The sequence below is a fragment of the Oryctolagus cuniculus genome, chromosome 19 (assembly GCF_051225735.1).
Source record: "Oryctolagus cuniculus isolate XC-2025 breed Fujian yellow rabbit chromosome 19, ASM5122573v1, whole genome shotgun sequence".
Taxonomy (NCBI): Eukaryota; Metazoa; Chordata; class Mammalia; order Lagomorpha; family Leporidae; genus Oryctolagus; species Oryctolagus cuniculus.
Genome location: NC_142885.1, coordinates 10,333,711 through 10,347,125, shown reverse-complemented (window position 1 = coordinate 10,347,125; position 13,415 = coordinate 10,333,711). Strand labels below are relative to the sequence as shown.

Sequence of the window (13,415 nt, the reverse complement as noted above, 5' to 3'; positions counted from 1 at the left end):
CCAGTCAATGTGGCCTGCCGCACCCATGCAGGCATAGCCAGATATCTCTTGGGTGAGTGCTCCCCAGGGCTGTTTTTTTTTTCCCTCTCCATTTCTAATTCAAAACCCCTCCTCACTAGGAAGCAGGGTAGAGGGGTAATGCCTCTGGCTACTGCTGGCCTTACCTAAGAGAGCCAGAACCTTAATCCACTAACCCTTTCCAACCTGATGGATGGGCTTTTCTCTTTGTAGTTAATGGAAACCTAAGCAATGGGCTCATAGGCTGGTGATCAGCTCTTTTCTGTGCCGCTGTAGCTAACTTATCTGATGAGAGCTTTCACGTGTCTTGAAGGTTTCGCGTTTTTCTATTGACAGTACTGTCTTGATTGGGAAAACTGCAACGCAAAGTTGTTTACATTATTTGCCTATTTTAATGTTTGAGTGATTACCTAACTGATCAGATCTAGCCCACAGCCTTGGTTAAAATGCTCAGGTTAAACATAGTAATTTTTGGCTAAGCAGTTTGACTCTGACAGTTTAAATTCTAAACTGAGTCTTCCAACTTTGAGGCTTCCAGTTGGATCCCTGGAACTCTCAAAGGATAAGACTCTAAGTTTGTTAAAGTAACGGCTGTTTGAGTCAATTGAGATTATGTGAAATGTATTAAAATGTTGTAAATGATGTCAGATCTATGTTGTATTTATTCATGTTATTGCTTTCCAGCTAGAGTGGTCTCATGAAAATGAGAGTAGATTCTGTGTATACAAGCCTTTATGTTGTTAAGAAGAAGCTACAGAAAACGGAACTCCATCCATAATCCCAAAGAAGAATTTTTGGTATTTGCCTCTTGAGGGGGGAATGTTAGGTAGGAAGTCAGATATGAGCTTCTGTGTGTGTGACGAAGGCCTACAGAAAAGACATCTATGTCCAGCATATGCATCTTCACCTCAAAGTCATCCCGATAATGCTTCAGGGGCAGCCACTATTTGCATCCTGCCCTGCCCTGTTCTACCTGATAACCTGCCAGGTGCGGGTCCCTGCCCCTTCTGCCTGACAATCTTCCACAATCTCCCAAATACAGCCCAGTATCTGCATTTCAAACACCCTGCTCCAGACCTGGTCCGGATCCTGGGTTAGGACGGCTCCAGCTAGGCTTCCGCCTGTCTGATACCTTCAAACAAAGACCCATCTCCTGAAACCCCTCCCCACCAGCCTCAACCTGACTGGTGCTCAGCCCTCTGCCTCTCTGCTGAGTCGCCCGCCGGCCTGCCCAGGTGTAATCTCTCCACTCAACCATGTAACCTCGCTCCTTCCCCCAGTCCGAGTGACTGGGCATTCTCTCTCAGGTCCTGTCTGGAGAGGTGCACATCTATTCTTATGCATGTCCCTTCCCTAATAAACTTTGCTAATTTACTTTTCCATTACTCTCTGTCTCACAGCTGAACTCTTTTTTGTGCAAAGACAAGAACCCTGCCATTCTCCGGTAACAAGTCCACACTCAGGAATACTGCCCTTAACCTTGATGATCTGGGTCGAGCTAGGTCCAGAATGCGGACATCTGGGACAGAAAGGGTGCCCAAAGGGTGGACTTTGGGAGCACTGAGGGCACGGGGAGGTGGAGCAGTCGCGCTGTGGATCCTTCATCAGACATCAGACAGCAGCATCCCTGTCGGCTCCACTCCATGGAAACCAGGCTGGGTGGGAGATGCTCAGTGTGCAAGGGCCACGTGGGCATGGACACAGGGTGTGCAGGGAGGCACAGAGAGCCCCCCACACATTAGGAGAGACCAGGGCAGAAATGCGGGGAGAGGAGATGGGAGAGAGGAACCCAGGGAAATGGCCAGCAGGGCTGGAGACGACACTGAGAGGCTGAGAGCCCCCTCTGAAGGGAGAGGCCACCTGGGCAGGGTCAGGCCCATGCTGCACACTCAGAGGGCTCGGGGCAGCCCCGGTGAATGGCGAAACTGCACGGTGGGCAGTACAGTGGCCGGCGGGAGGCTGGTCTCACTGCTGTCCTGGCAAAGGAGGAAGCACAGAGGCTTTGTCAAGGCCCGGACTGCAAGCGCTCCCAGGCCAAGGTGCTCACCCACCGGCTGTTTTCTTTGTTGTTTTCCCCATTGCCTTAGCTTAGAGGATAAGGAGGCTCCCACAGGGACAGCCTGGCAGGTGCATGGGCAGAGAGCCAGGGCCTAGGGCTGCGTTTGCTTAGCACTAAGTGCCCTGGCCCAGCCTGAGAGCCTGGGTGGACACCAGCACTGGCTCCTGACCCAGCTCCTTGCTGATGACAGCGGGACCGGCTGCCCTGACTGGTTCCTGTCACTCACAGGGAGTCCTGGGTGGAGACATCGGGTCCTCGCCTCAGCCCCCACCCTGAAGCCGCAGTGGGCATTTGTGGACGACCCAGAGGACGGGGGCTCCCACGGCCATGGGTCCCTGAGCCTCTCAGATGAACACTGCATCCATTTTTACAAGAGCCAAGTGAGGACACAGAGCAGGCAGCAAGAGCACTGAGCTGTCACGGGGCCTTGAAGGGTCCCAGAGGGACGACGGGGACAGAAATCCACAGTGCACAGGGGACGGCAGAGTGCACAGAGCTCAGTCAGCCCAGCCACATCAGGACCCTTTTCCCAGTCCCGCCCTCGCGGGCTCCCACACAGCCCCTAGCAAGACTCAGGGAGGAGCGGGGTTGCCCTCACTCTGCTCCACTCACTCTCTCCAGCCCCACACCAGGCCCAGGCCCAGGCCAGAGCCCCTGCAGCCTCCTTACCATGGAGGGCGAGATTCGCACCCTGGGACCCAGAGTGGACACTTGATTCCCATCAGAGGGACGCACTTCCATCAGCAGATTAAATGACCGCAGTGCTTCTCGTCCGGGTGACCCCAGAGGCCAGGGCACCATCCAGCATTGTCCACGGGATGAGGGAGAATTGGACTGGAAAGGGAAGGATGAAGTAGCTGCCCAAGACATCCCGCACGTGCTGCATATTGATGTCCTGGGTGTAGACACAGAGCCGGGGAGCATGGAGGACACTCTGCCCACCCCCACTGTGCTGAGTGTCCCCTTCTATGTCCCTGTTGTGAGACCTTGGTCCCCAGGGAGACAGGCAGGGGAGGTGTGGATCCTTTGGTGGGAGGACCTGGATTCACCTGGTCATTGCATGGGCCCTCTGCGACCCCAGGCTCTCTGTCTCCATGTGACCTGGTTCCAGTGGAACTTCAAACCTGCCACTCGCCATGGAGGCATGAACATGACCTCAGGTACCACTGAGGCCGAGATCTGAACTTCTAACAGCGTTTCTTAGCAACTAGCTGTGACACCAAACTGATGGAGACTGACTCTGGGACCCTTGGTCTCAGTAATGCCACGCCGGCAATGATGACAGCAAGAGTGGTTGTAGGGGCATCCCTGGCTCTTATCTCTGCCCATCTCATCCTTTATTGGAGGGAGAAAGCAAGGTAGGGAGGAGTGTATCAGAGCAGAGGACGTGGGGTCTTAGTAGAAGGTGAGGCGGGTAGAGGCAGGGACCCCGCAGCTCTCCTTGTGCTCCTCAAACAGCCGCTCCAGGGCGTCCATGTAGAGCCTGTGGTAGTGGTCAACTTGCTCCTGGCTGGGGCTGCTGCACTGGGGCACGGGGATGGGGCCGCCCACTGCAGGGGAGGGAGACACGGGTGAGCCAGAGCTGCCGCTGGCCATGCCACACACGGCAGCCTCCTCCCTGTAGATGGGCACTCACCCACGGTGGTGATGGGCACGGGCAGGGGCAGCAGACCACAGGACTTGTGCAAGAAGAGACCACGGCCCCAGAAGATGCAGGGAGCTATGCTGGTGACCCTCTTACAGGTGACCTGGCACAGGTACTGCCAGGAGCCTTTGGAGAAAGCCTTGCATCTGAAGGTGTCGTTCTCCCCAAAGGAGTACACAGGCACCAGGGAGGCCCTTGGGAGGGGTGAGGAAGAGAGAGGACACTGCTCAGGGCCTGGTCTGCCCTCGCAAAGCCCTTGCGTCTGTGAGTCCCTCCCCTGTCTCCTGAGGCCACTTCCCAAGTTGTTTGGAGACACATGACCATGTCTGCCCAGAACATTCTGGAAGGAAGCCTCAGCTGTCTTGACCAATGGCTGTGTGGTGTGCTTGGCGTATTCCTGTTCTCACTCAGTGTTTACAGCTGCAGCCTGATGCTAAGGCAGGCATCAGCCCTGTGTACAGGTCAAGGTTAAGCCCAAGGGTTGCCCTCTAGATGGACTTTGGAAGAGAATCCAGCGCTTCTGAAACCAAGTAACACAATGTTTGAGTCCACAAGGACGGAATATGGGTTGGGGGCACTGCCAAGGGAGAGACCCAGGTCTCAGGACTGACAGGATCCTCCATATTCAAGTGACACTGCTCAGCACTGGGGACCCACAGCCCCACAGCCCCACCAACAAGGACCTGCTGTTTGGGTAGGGAGAAGCCATCCCGGTGTCGAGAGACCTGAGCCCACGCACCCGTGCCTCAGTGCCAGGCGCACAAAGCCTTTGCGATTCAGGAGTTCCAGGCGGTGCCGCCTTTGTGCCGTATACAGGGCCTCCTGGGCTCCACCAGGCACGATGACCACCGCCTGGCCCCGCTGGGGCTGAGACAGCACAAAGTCCAGGCTGTGACGGCTCGCAGGGCGCAGTCCTGTGTCATGAGCAGCGGGGAGCAGTCACCACTCCCTCGGTGGCTCTCAATACCCTCCCCCACCCGTTAGCAGGGAAAGGGAAGCCCTAACACTCCATCCCACATATCATGCCCATGTCCAGTATGTCCAACAGTCAGGGCAAGTCCAGGTGGCTACATTGGTGTCTCAGTGGGGGTGGGGCACACTCTGGCCTGGAGCCACATCCGGCCACACAGAGCAGGGCTCACCACCAGCCATGATGTATTCTCGGAACAAGGGGACATAGAAGAAGATGGCCATCATGGCTGTCCAGGGCTGCAGTCCCGGGAAGAGCCGGGAGAAGTCATTGCTCTCAGTGTGGAAATTACTGAAGGCTCCGGTGATCATGACCCCGTGGGAGTGAGATCCCTGCACGTAGTTCTGGCTGGGGGGCAGCTCTGCTGTCTTCACCAGCTGCAGGAGAGGAGGGAGGCAGAGAGGGGAGGCAGCAGCTGCAGGTGCTACCTCTGTCCCTGCTGACTTCAGAGGTCAAGGCCCTGGGATGGGACAGGTGCACCTGTCCACCCCTGCCCCTCTGTGAGCCTAGGCAGCGGGTCTCAGGCTGCAGGACAGGGAAGGGAGAGCAGGTGCAGGAGAGTGGGGTGAGGAAGTGAGGTGATTGAGGTGTCTCTGTGGAGGGTGACCCCTCACCTTGATAGGAAAGTAATCCCTTTGGTGTTTCCAGATGGCCCAGGTCCTTGGCCACACAAATCGCCTTCCCCCTGTGGGAAGAGATACGGGTAGCAGAATTCCCTAGGCACCCTCCCCATCTCTCCCCACCTGGAGCCTGCCCAGAGCTCACCTTGGCTGGGTATGTCCCTGTCCAGGTAGAGAACAGACAGAGGCCAGAGCCGTGTGAGGAGGAGGAGGAAGAGAAGAAGGAAGGAGAATGGGATTGGGTTGAAGTGAGAGAGAAAAATGATCTCTCCTCAAAACTGCAGGCTTCAGCCCAGCTTCCCCTCCCTGCACCTGCTGCAACACTGGAGGGGGCACCTCCTGGGGTCCTGTTCCTGCCCCTTGCCACCGTTGTCCTGAGCAGGGGCACTGCCCTCCTCCCTGCAGCCCCTTCTCCCCTGGGGCACCCAGCAGCGCTGCCTCCCCACCTCTCACCTGAGCACAAAGTCAGCACAAACTGCAGCGCACCCAGCTTTTCCAGCCACTCCTTCTGCAGGGTCTTCGCCTTGCAGCTGGGCATGGGGTGGCAGTGCACGGGTGCTGTGGAGTCAGCCATCCTGGTGCCACCATCCTCCTGCAGGCTCCACATGCGTTCACAGGTGTTCCTTCTCCCAGAATCCATGCTGTGGTCAGGGTGATGTCTGTGTCTGGAGCCCCTAAAGTGCCCAGGCTCCCTTTGGGACTGACCTTGGCTGTCCTGGTCCATCCGTCTTGGCTGGTCCCTGGGAGGAGCTTGGAGGAGAAATGGGTGTATGGGGGAGGGATTGGCAGTTGTAGGTGGGAGCTGGGAGCCAGTGTGCAGGGAGTGGAGAAGCAGAAGCCCAGTTGTCCCACTGGGTCTGGGCCCAGGCCTAGAGTGGCCTTTGCTGGACCCTATGCTGACCTCTTGGGGGTCCCAGGGAATGTCAAGGCTTCCTGGGTCCCTGGCACAACTTTGACCTTTTGCAAAATACACCCGCAGGTCTCTTCCTACTGTTCCTCCTACGCCCTCGCTGCGGTCACCCAGGGCTCTGATTGGGACCAGAGGTCAGGGCCAGTGTGGGTGTGGACCAGGTGCCTGCTGGGGAAGCCACAGCTCGCCTGTGCTCCTAGAACAGCTGTGTGGTCCTCTCTGTCGATTCCCTGCAGTCATCCACCTGCGCCCAACTTCTGCTGGCATTGCTGCACCCGGATCTTGTTCCCACTGCGGGTAGGTGAGCGGTTGGTGGCAGTAGGGTGGCGACAGAGTTTAGGGCTGAGCCAGTTGCCCACGACTGGCCCCATCAGCAGGAGGTCAGGCCAACAGATGTAGGAATCCGTAAGAATGGATGGGCTCCTCTCCAGATAGAACCTGACAGAGAGAGCCCAGTTCACATTTAGGCTGAGGCTTTTATGGGGATGGGTCTTGCCTTCCCGCCTTTTCTCTCCCCCTCTCCTTTTCCTCCCGAACAAAACACTTGTTGGGTGTAAATACAAAGAATTCCTGTCTGACTTTTCCCCCTGAAGTTATCAGACATGGGAAGGCTGGCTTGCGTCGCCCCCCTTAGAGGAAGGATGGTTATCAGGCCAGGTAGAAGGGGCAGGACCCCCTGGAAGGTCATCAGGATCCGGGCAGGAATTGAAGTGTAGATACTGGGGCTATACGGGAAGGTTATCGGGATGACTTTGAGATGCGGACGCTGGACCGCTGTAGATGTCCATTCCTGAGGCCCTTGTCACACACACATAAGCTCACTTCTGACTCCCTACCTAACAAATTTACAAATCCCTTCTAATTACAGACCCCCAGTTCCATGGCTCTGAATTTGCCTCCAGCACCTCCAGGGACCGCTCGGGACCAGCATGGACACCTGGCTGCCTCAGGCCGGGACAACAGACAGGCCACAGTGGCCGCGGGACAAGAGCAAGAAGGGCCCTGGGAAGGTTTGGCTGGGACCAGAAGCCGCTCCCTTGCCGCAACCGTGGGAGGATGAGGAGGCTCTCACCCTGGACGTGATGGAGCCAGCGGGGCAGCAGGAGCAGGTGCAGCTGCAGGCCAGGGAGGAGGTGGGAGGGGCTGAGGCCTCCAAGCAGAATCCTCTGCACCAGGAATCTGGGAGGAAGTTCCTGTTCCAACTGGGCCGTCCTCACCAGCTGGGGAGCTGGGTGCGGCCCCACCCGACCCAGAGGCTGAGCTTGGGGAATGAAGTAACTCCCCTGAGGCCTCACCCCCAACCCGACAGTGTCCTGGCACCCTCACCGAGATGGGGAAGTAGTCCCGGAAGTGTCTCCAGACGGCCCAGTCCCGGACCCAGGCAGAGCGGATGTGTCCCTGTCCCAGTACAGCCAGACCAGGTGGAGGACCCCAGGGGTCCAGGCCCGGCTCAAGAGCACAAAGATCAAGGCCGCCAGGCACACCTGGGCTGGAGGAGGGGGCGCACTCAGACTCAGGAGCTGTAGCCGGGTGTCCCCTCTCTCTGAGTGAGAGACACAGCTTCCATCCGCTGGTTCACTCCCCAAATGGCCACAACAGCCAGAGCTGGGCCGACCCCAAGTCAGGAACCAGGAACTTCTTGGGGTCTCCACGCGGGTGCAGGGGCCCAAGCGCTTGGGCCATCTTCTCCTGCTTTCCCAGGCCACAGCAGAGAGCTGCATCGGAAGTGGAGCAGCGAGGACCTGAAACAGTGCCCATTCGGATGCCAGCACTGCTTTACGCACTCTGCCACATCGCCAGCCTCCGCTGCTTTGAGCAGCTTCTCCTTGTGGCCCAAGCTGCTGGCCCTGCCCCCTGGACCTGCTCCAGTAACCCACACACCCGGTGTCCAGCACCTGGACCTGCTCCAATAACCCACACACCCGGCGTCCAGCACCTCGCGGTACCCAGTCACGGGTAGGGGGGCTGCAGGAGCTGGGCGAAGCTCCCCTCCAATGTCTGGGCAGGAGGAGGGAAGGGCCCCCGCCAGGGAAGGGGAGGGCTCTGGAGACGAGAACCACCCTGGGGCAGGTGCACAAGCCTGAGTGATTTTCTAAAGGCCTCCAACGGGGAGCAGATGGGTGCAGGAGGGGCTGTGCTGCGGGGTCTCCCCTCTGCTGTTTTCCCTGCCGGGGCACATGGCGGTGTTGGGGGGGGGTACAGTGAAGGGGTGGGGGGGTGAAGTGCGGATGGTGGGAGGGGGATTCCTGAGGAAGCCATCTGTTGGCAGGTGCCTCTGGACATGGAGTGGGGGGCAGGTACAGGTGGAGCCAAACAGCACCAGAGGGATGAGGAGGGCAGCCAGCATCCCCGGAGGGACCCCAGTGCCGTCCTCACTTGGCTCCGGGTCTCTGGCCACAGAGGGGACGCGGCAGGATGCACAGCCCATTTCCAACAGGGGGTTGGTTCCAGCTCAGTCCCGCACCCCGGAATACTGCTCTCAACCTTGATAAGCTGGGTTGAGCCAGGGCCGGAATGCGGACATCCAGGACGGAAAGGGTGCCCAAAGGGTGGACTTTGGGAGCACTGAGGGCACGGGGAGGCGGAGCCAGGGGCGCAGTTGAGTGGTGGGTCTCCCTGTGGATCCCTCCGCAGACATCCGACACCAGCGGCCCTGTGGGCAACACTCCATGGAAACCAGGCTTGGTCGTGATTGAGTCAGGCAGCAGGGGCCGCGTGGGCATGGAGATGGAGGCTGCAGGGAGGCAAGGAGAGCCCCCCACAACAGAAGAGACCAGGGGGAAATGCGGAGAGGAGAGAAGAGGGAGGAACCCAGGGAAATGGCCAGCAGGGCTGGAGACGACTCTGAGAGGCTGGGAGCCCCCTCTGAAGGGCGAGGCCACCTGGGCGGGGTCAGGCCCAGGATGTACACTCAGAGGGCTCGGGGCAGCCCCAAGTCTGGGAAAACTGCACGGTGCGTAGGGCGGTGGCCGGTGGGAGGCTGGTCTCACTCCCGTCCCAGCAAAGGAGGAAGCACAGAGGCTTTGTCAAGGCCCAGACTGCAAGCGCTCCCAGGCCAAGGTGCTCACCCACCGGCTGTTTCTTTACTGTTTTCCCCATTGCCTTAGCTTAGAGGATAAGGAGGCTCCCACAGGGACAGCCTGGCAGGTGCATGGGCAGAGAGCCAGTGCCTAGGGCTGCGTTTGCTTAGCACTAAGTGCCCTGGCCCAGCCTGAGAGCCTGGGTGGACACCAGCACTGGCTCCTGACCTAGTTGCTTGCCAATGACAGCGGGACCGGCTGCCCTGACGGGTTCCTGTCACTCATAGGGAGTCCTGGGTGGAGACACCGGGTCCTCGCCTCAGCCTTGACCCTAAAGCCACTGTGGGCATTTCTGGATGACCCAGATGATAGGAACTCCCACGGCTGTGGGTGCCTGAGCCGCTCAATAAACACAGCATACATTTTTACAACAGCAAAGCTCAGCTACCGCAGAGGCCATAATTAGAACATCTAACAGAATCTCTTAGAAATTGGCTTTCAGACCGAAACTGAAGAAAACTGACTCTGGGACCACTGATCTCAGCACTCACTCAGTACTGCCACACCCGCAATGATGACAACAAGAGTGGTTGTAGGAGGTCATCAAAGAAGGAGGTGCCTTTTTCTGAAGGGACGAGAGAACTTCCACTTTGACTACGACCTTGTCTAAATAAGATAAGAGTCGGTGAACTCAAAAGGCTTCCATAGCCTTGCAAACTCATGACTGTAGCCTAGGGAGATTACCGAGGCCATAAACAAGAGTGTCAATTTTTAAAGTCAACAACAGGAGTCACTGTGCACTTACTCCACAGGTAGGATCCTGTCCTTAATGTGCTGTACATTGTGATTTAATGCTATAACTAGTACTCAAACAGTATTTTTCACTTTGTGTTTCTATGTGGGTGCAAACTGTTGAAATCTTTACTTAATATATACTAAACGGATCTTCTGTATATAAAGAGAATTGAAAATTAATCTTGATGTGAATGGAAGGGAAGAGGGAGCAGGAAAGGGGAGGGTTGCAGGTAGGAGGGAAGCTATGGGGGGGGGAAGCCATTGTAATACATAAGAGGTACTTTGGAAATTAATATTCATTAAATAAAAGTAAAAAAAAAGAGTGAATGTAGGAGCCTCCCTGGATCTTATCTCTGTCCATTTCAGCAATTATTAGAGGAACCAAGAAAGGCAGGGGAGGATTCCAGTGCATAGGGCTTGGGGTCTTAGAAGAAGGTGAGGCGGGTGGAGGCAGGGACCCCACAGCTCTCCTTGTGCTCCTCAAACAGCCGCTCCAGGGCGTCCATGTAGAGCCTGTGGTAGTGGTCAACTTGCTCCTGGCTGGGGCTGCTGCACTGGGGCACGGGGATGGGGGCGCCCACTGCAGGGGAGGGAGACACGGGTGAGCCAGAGCTGCTGCTGGCTGTGCCGCCCACAGGAACCTCCTCGCTGCAGATGGGGACTCACCCACAGTGGTGATGGGCACGGGCAGGGGCAGCAGACCCCAGGAGTTGGGTGAGAAGAGTCCACGGCCCCAGAAGATGCAGGGAGCTATGCTGGTGACCCTCTTGCAGGTGACCTGGCACAGGTACTGCCAGGAGCCTTTGGAGAAATTCATACCTTTGAAGGTGTCGTTCTCCCCAAAGGAGTACACAGGCACCAGGGAGGCCCTGGGAGGGGCGAGGAAGAGACAGGATGCTGCTCAGTGCCTGGTCTGCCCTCACAAAGCCCTTGGGTCTGTGAGTCCCTCCCCTGTCTCCTGAGGCCACTTCCCAAGGTGTTTGGAGACACATGACCATGGCTGCCCAGAACATTCTGGAAGGAAGCCTCAGCTGTCCTGACCAATGGCTGTGTGGTGGGCTTGGCATATTCCTGTTCTCAGTGTTTACAGCTGCAGCCTGGTGGCAATGCAGGCATCAGACCTATGTATAGGTCAAGGTCAAGTCCAAGGGTTGCCCTCTAGATGGACTTGGAAGAGAACCCAGAGCTTCTGAAACCAAGGGACACAATGTTTGAGTCCACAGGGACGGGATATGGGACGGGGCACTGCAAAGGGTGAGACCCAGGTCTCAGGACTGACGGGAACCTCCATGTGCAAGGACACTGCTCAGCGCTGGGGACCCACAGCCCCACCAAAAGGGACCTGTAATTTGCATATGGAGAAGGCAACCAAGCCTTGAGGCTTGCTGCCCACTCACCTGTGCCTCAGTGCCAGGCGCACAAAGCCTTTGCGATTCAGGAGTTCCAGGCTGTGCTGCCCTGGGGTTGTATACAGGGCCTCCTGGGCTCCCCCAATCACGATGACCACTGCCTGGCCCTGCTGGGGCTGAGACAGCACAAAGTCCAGGCTGTGACGGCTCACGGGACGCAGTCCTGGGTCATGAGCAGTGGGAGCAGTCACCACTCCCTCGGTGGCTCCCGCTTCCCACACCCCAGCCGTTAGCAGGGGAAGGGGCAGCCCTAACACTCCATCCAACATCTCATTCACATGTCCAGCATATCCAACAGTCCAGGGGTGCACATGGGTGTCTCGTAGGGGTGGGGCACACTCTGGCCAGAGCTGCTTCCTCCCATTCAGAGTGAGGCTCACCATGCATCATGATGTATTCTCGGAAAAAGGGGACATAGAAGACCCTGGTCAGTGTGGCTATCCAGGGCTGCAGCCCCGGGAAGAGCCAGGGGAAGTTATTGCTCTCAGTGACGAAATTACTGAAGGCTCCGGTGCTCATGGCCCCGTGGGGGTGGGCCCCCAGCACGTAGTTCCGGTTGGGGGGCAGCTCTGCTGTCTTCAGAGGTGCTGCCTCTGCCCCTGCTGACTTCAGAGGTCAAGGCCCTGGGATGGGACAGGTGCACCTCTCCACACCTGCCCCTCTGTGAGCCTAGGTAGCAGGTCTCAGACTGCAGGACAGGGAAGGGAAAGCAGGTGCAGGGGAGTGGGGTGGGGAAGGGGGAGGAGGCGTCTCTAGGGAGGGTGACCCCTCACCTTGATAGGAAAGTAATCTCTTTGGTGTTTCCAGATGGCCCAGGTCCTTGGCCACACAAATCACCTTCCCCCTGCAGGCAGAGATACAGGTGGCAGAATTCCCTAGGCACCCTCCCCATCTCTCCCCACCTGAAGCCTGCCCAGAGCTCACCTTGGCTGGGTGTGTCCCTGTCCAGGTAGAGCCACAACATGTAGAGAACAGACAGAGGCCAGAGCCGTGTGAAGAGGAGGTGGAAGAGAAGAAGGAAGAAGAATGGGACTGTGTTAAAACAATAAAAAAAAGATTTCTCATCAAAACTGCAGGCTTCAGTCCAGCTTCCCCTCCCTGCACCTGCTGCAACACTGGAGGGGGCACCTCCTGGGGTCCTGTTCCTGCCCCTTGCCACCGTTGTCCTGAGCAGGGGCACCGCCCTCCTCCCTGCAGTCCCTTCTCCCCTGGGGCACCCAGGCAGCGCTGCCTCCCCACCTCTCACCTGAGCACAAAGTCAGCACATAGTGCAGGGCGCCCAGCTTTTCCAGCCACTGCTTCTGCAGGGTCTTCACGGGGCAGCGGGGCACCAGGTCTTGGCAGACGTCCATCCTGGTGCCACCCTCTGCCTCAGGGCTCCAGGTGGGGTTACAGGTGTCCCCTCTCCCAGAGTCCAGGCTGTGGCCAGGAGATGCCTTGTCTGGAGCCCCTGAGGTGTCCAGGCTCCCTCTGGGACTGACCTTGGCTGTCCTAGTCCATCCGTCTTGGCTGGTCCATGGGAGGCGTGCAAATAGATGTGGGTGTAGGGGAGGGGTTGGCAGCTGGTGGCTGAGAGCTGGAAGCTCATGTGCAGGGAGTACACAATCGAAGTCCAGTTGTCCCACTGGGTTTGGGCCCAGGCCGAGAGTGGCCTTGGCAGCACCCTATGCTGACCTCTTGGGGGTCCCGGGAATGTCAAGGCTTCCTGGGTGCCCTGGACAACTTCGACCTTATGCAGAAATACACCCACGGTCTCTTCCTACTGTTCCTCCTATGCCCTCCCCGCAGTCACCCAGGGCACTGGTTTTGATCAGAGGTGAGGGCCAGCGTGGGTATGGACCAGGTGCCTGCTGGGAAGCGAGGGCTCGCCTGTGCTCCTGGAACAGCTGCGTGGGCCTCTCCGTGTCGATTCCCTGCAGTCGTCCACCTGCGCCCAACTTCTGCTGGCATCGCTGCACCGGGATCTTGT

General features: G+C 57.8%; 2 protein-coding genes across 2 annotated transcripts; both read right to left on the bottom strand.

Moving 5' to 3' along the window:
• Nucleotides 1–3,296: 3,296 nt before the first annotated feature.
• On the bottom strand, nt 3,297–5,886 carry LOC100339783 (2-acylglycerol O-acyltransferase 3). Its single transcript, XM_089321961.1, has 8 exons — nt 5,766–5,886; nt 5,625–5,665; nt 5,458–5,542; nt 5,307–5,377; nt 4,865–5,069; nt 4,462–4,636; nt 3,714–3,916; nt 3,297–3,627 (listed from the first exon to the last, which is right to left on the bottom strand). Exons 1-8 carry the CDS (start codon nt 5,884–5,886, stop codon nt 3,473–3,475), a joined length of 1,056 nt encoding a protein of 351 aa, XP_089178087.1. The 3' UTR covers nt 3,297–3,472.
• A 4,576-nt stretch (nt 5,887–10,462) lies between these two features.
• LOC100339530 (2-acylglycerol O-acyltransferase 3) lies at nt 10,463–11,965 on the bottom strand. Its single transcript, XM_089321959.1, has 4 exons — nt 11,827–11,965; nt 11,435–11,609; nt 10,704–10,906; nt 10,463–10,617 (listed from the first exon to the last, which is right to left on the bottom strand). Exons 1-4 carry the CDS (start codon nt 11,963–11,965, stop codon nt 10,463–10,465), a joined length of 672 nt encoding a protein of 223 aa, XP_089178085.1.
• Nucleotides 11,966–13,415: the final 1,450 nt, after the last annotated feature.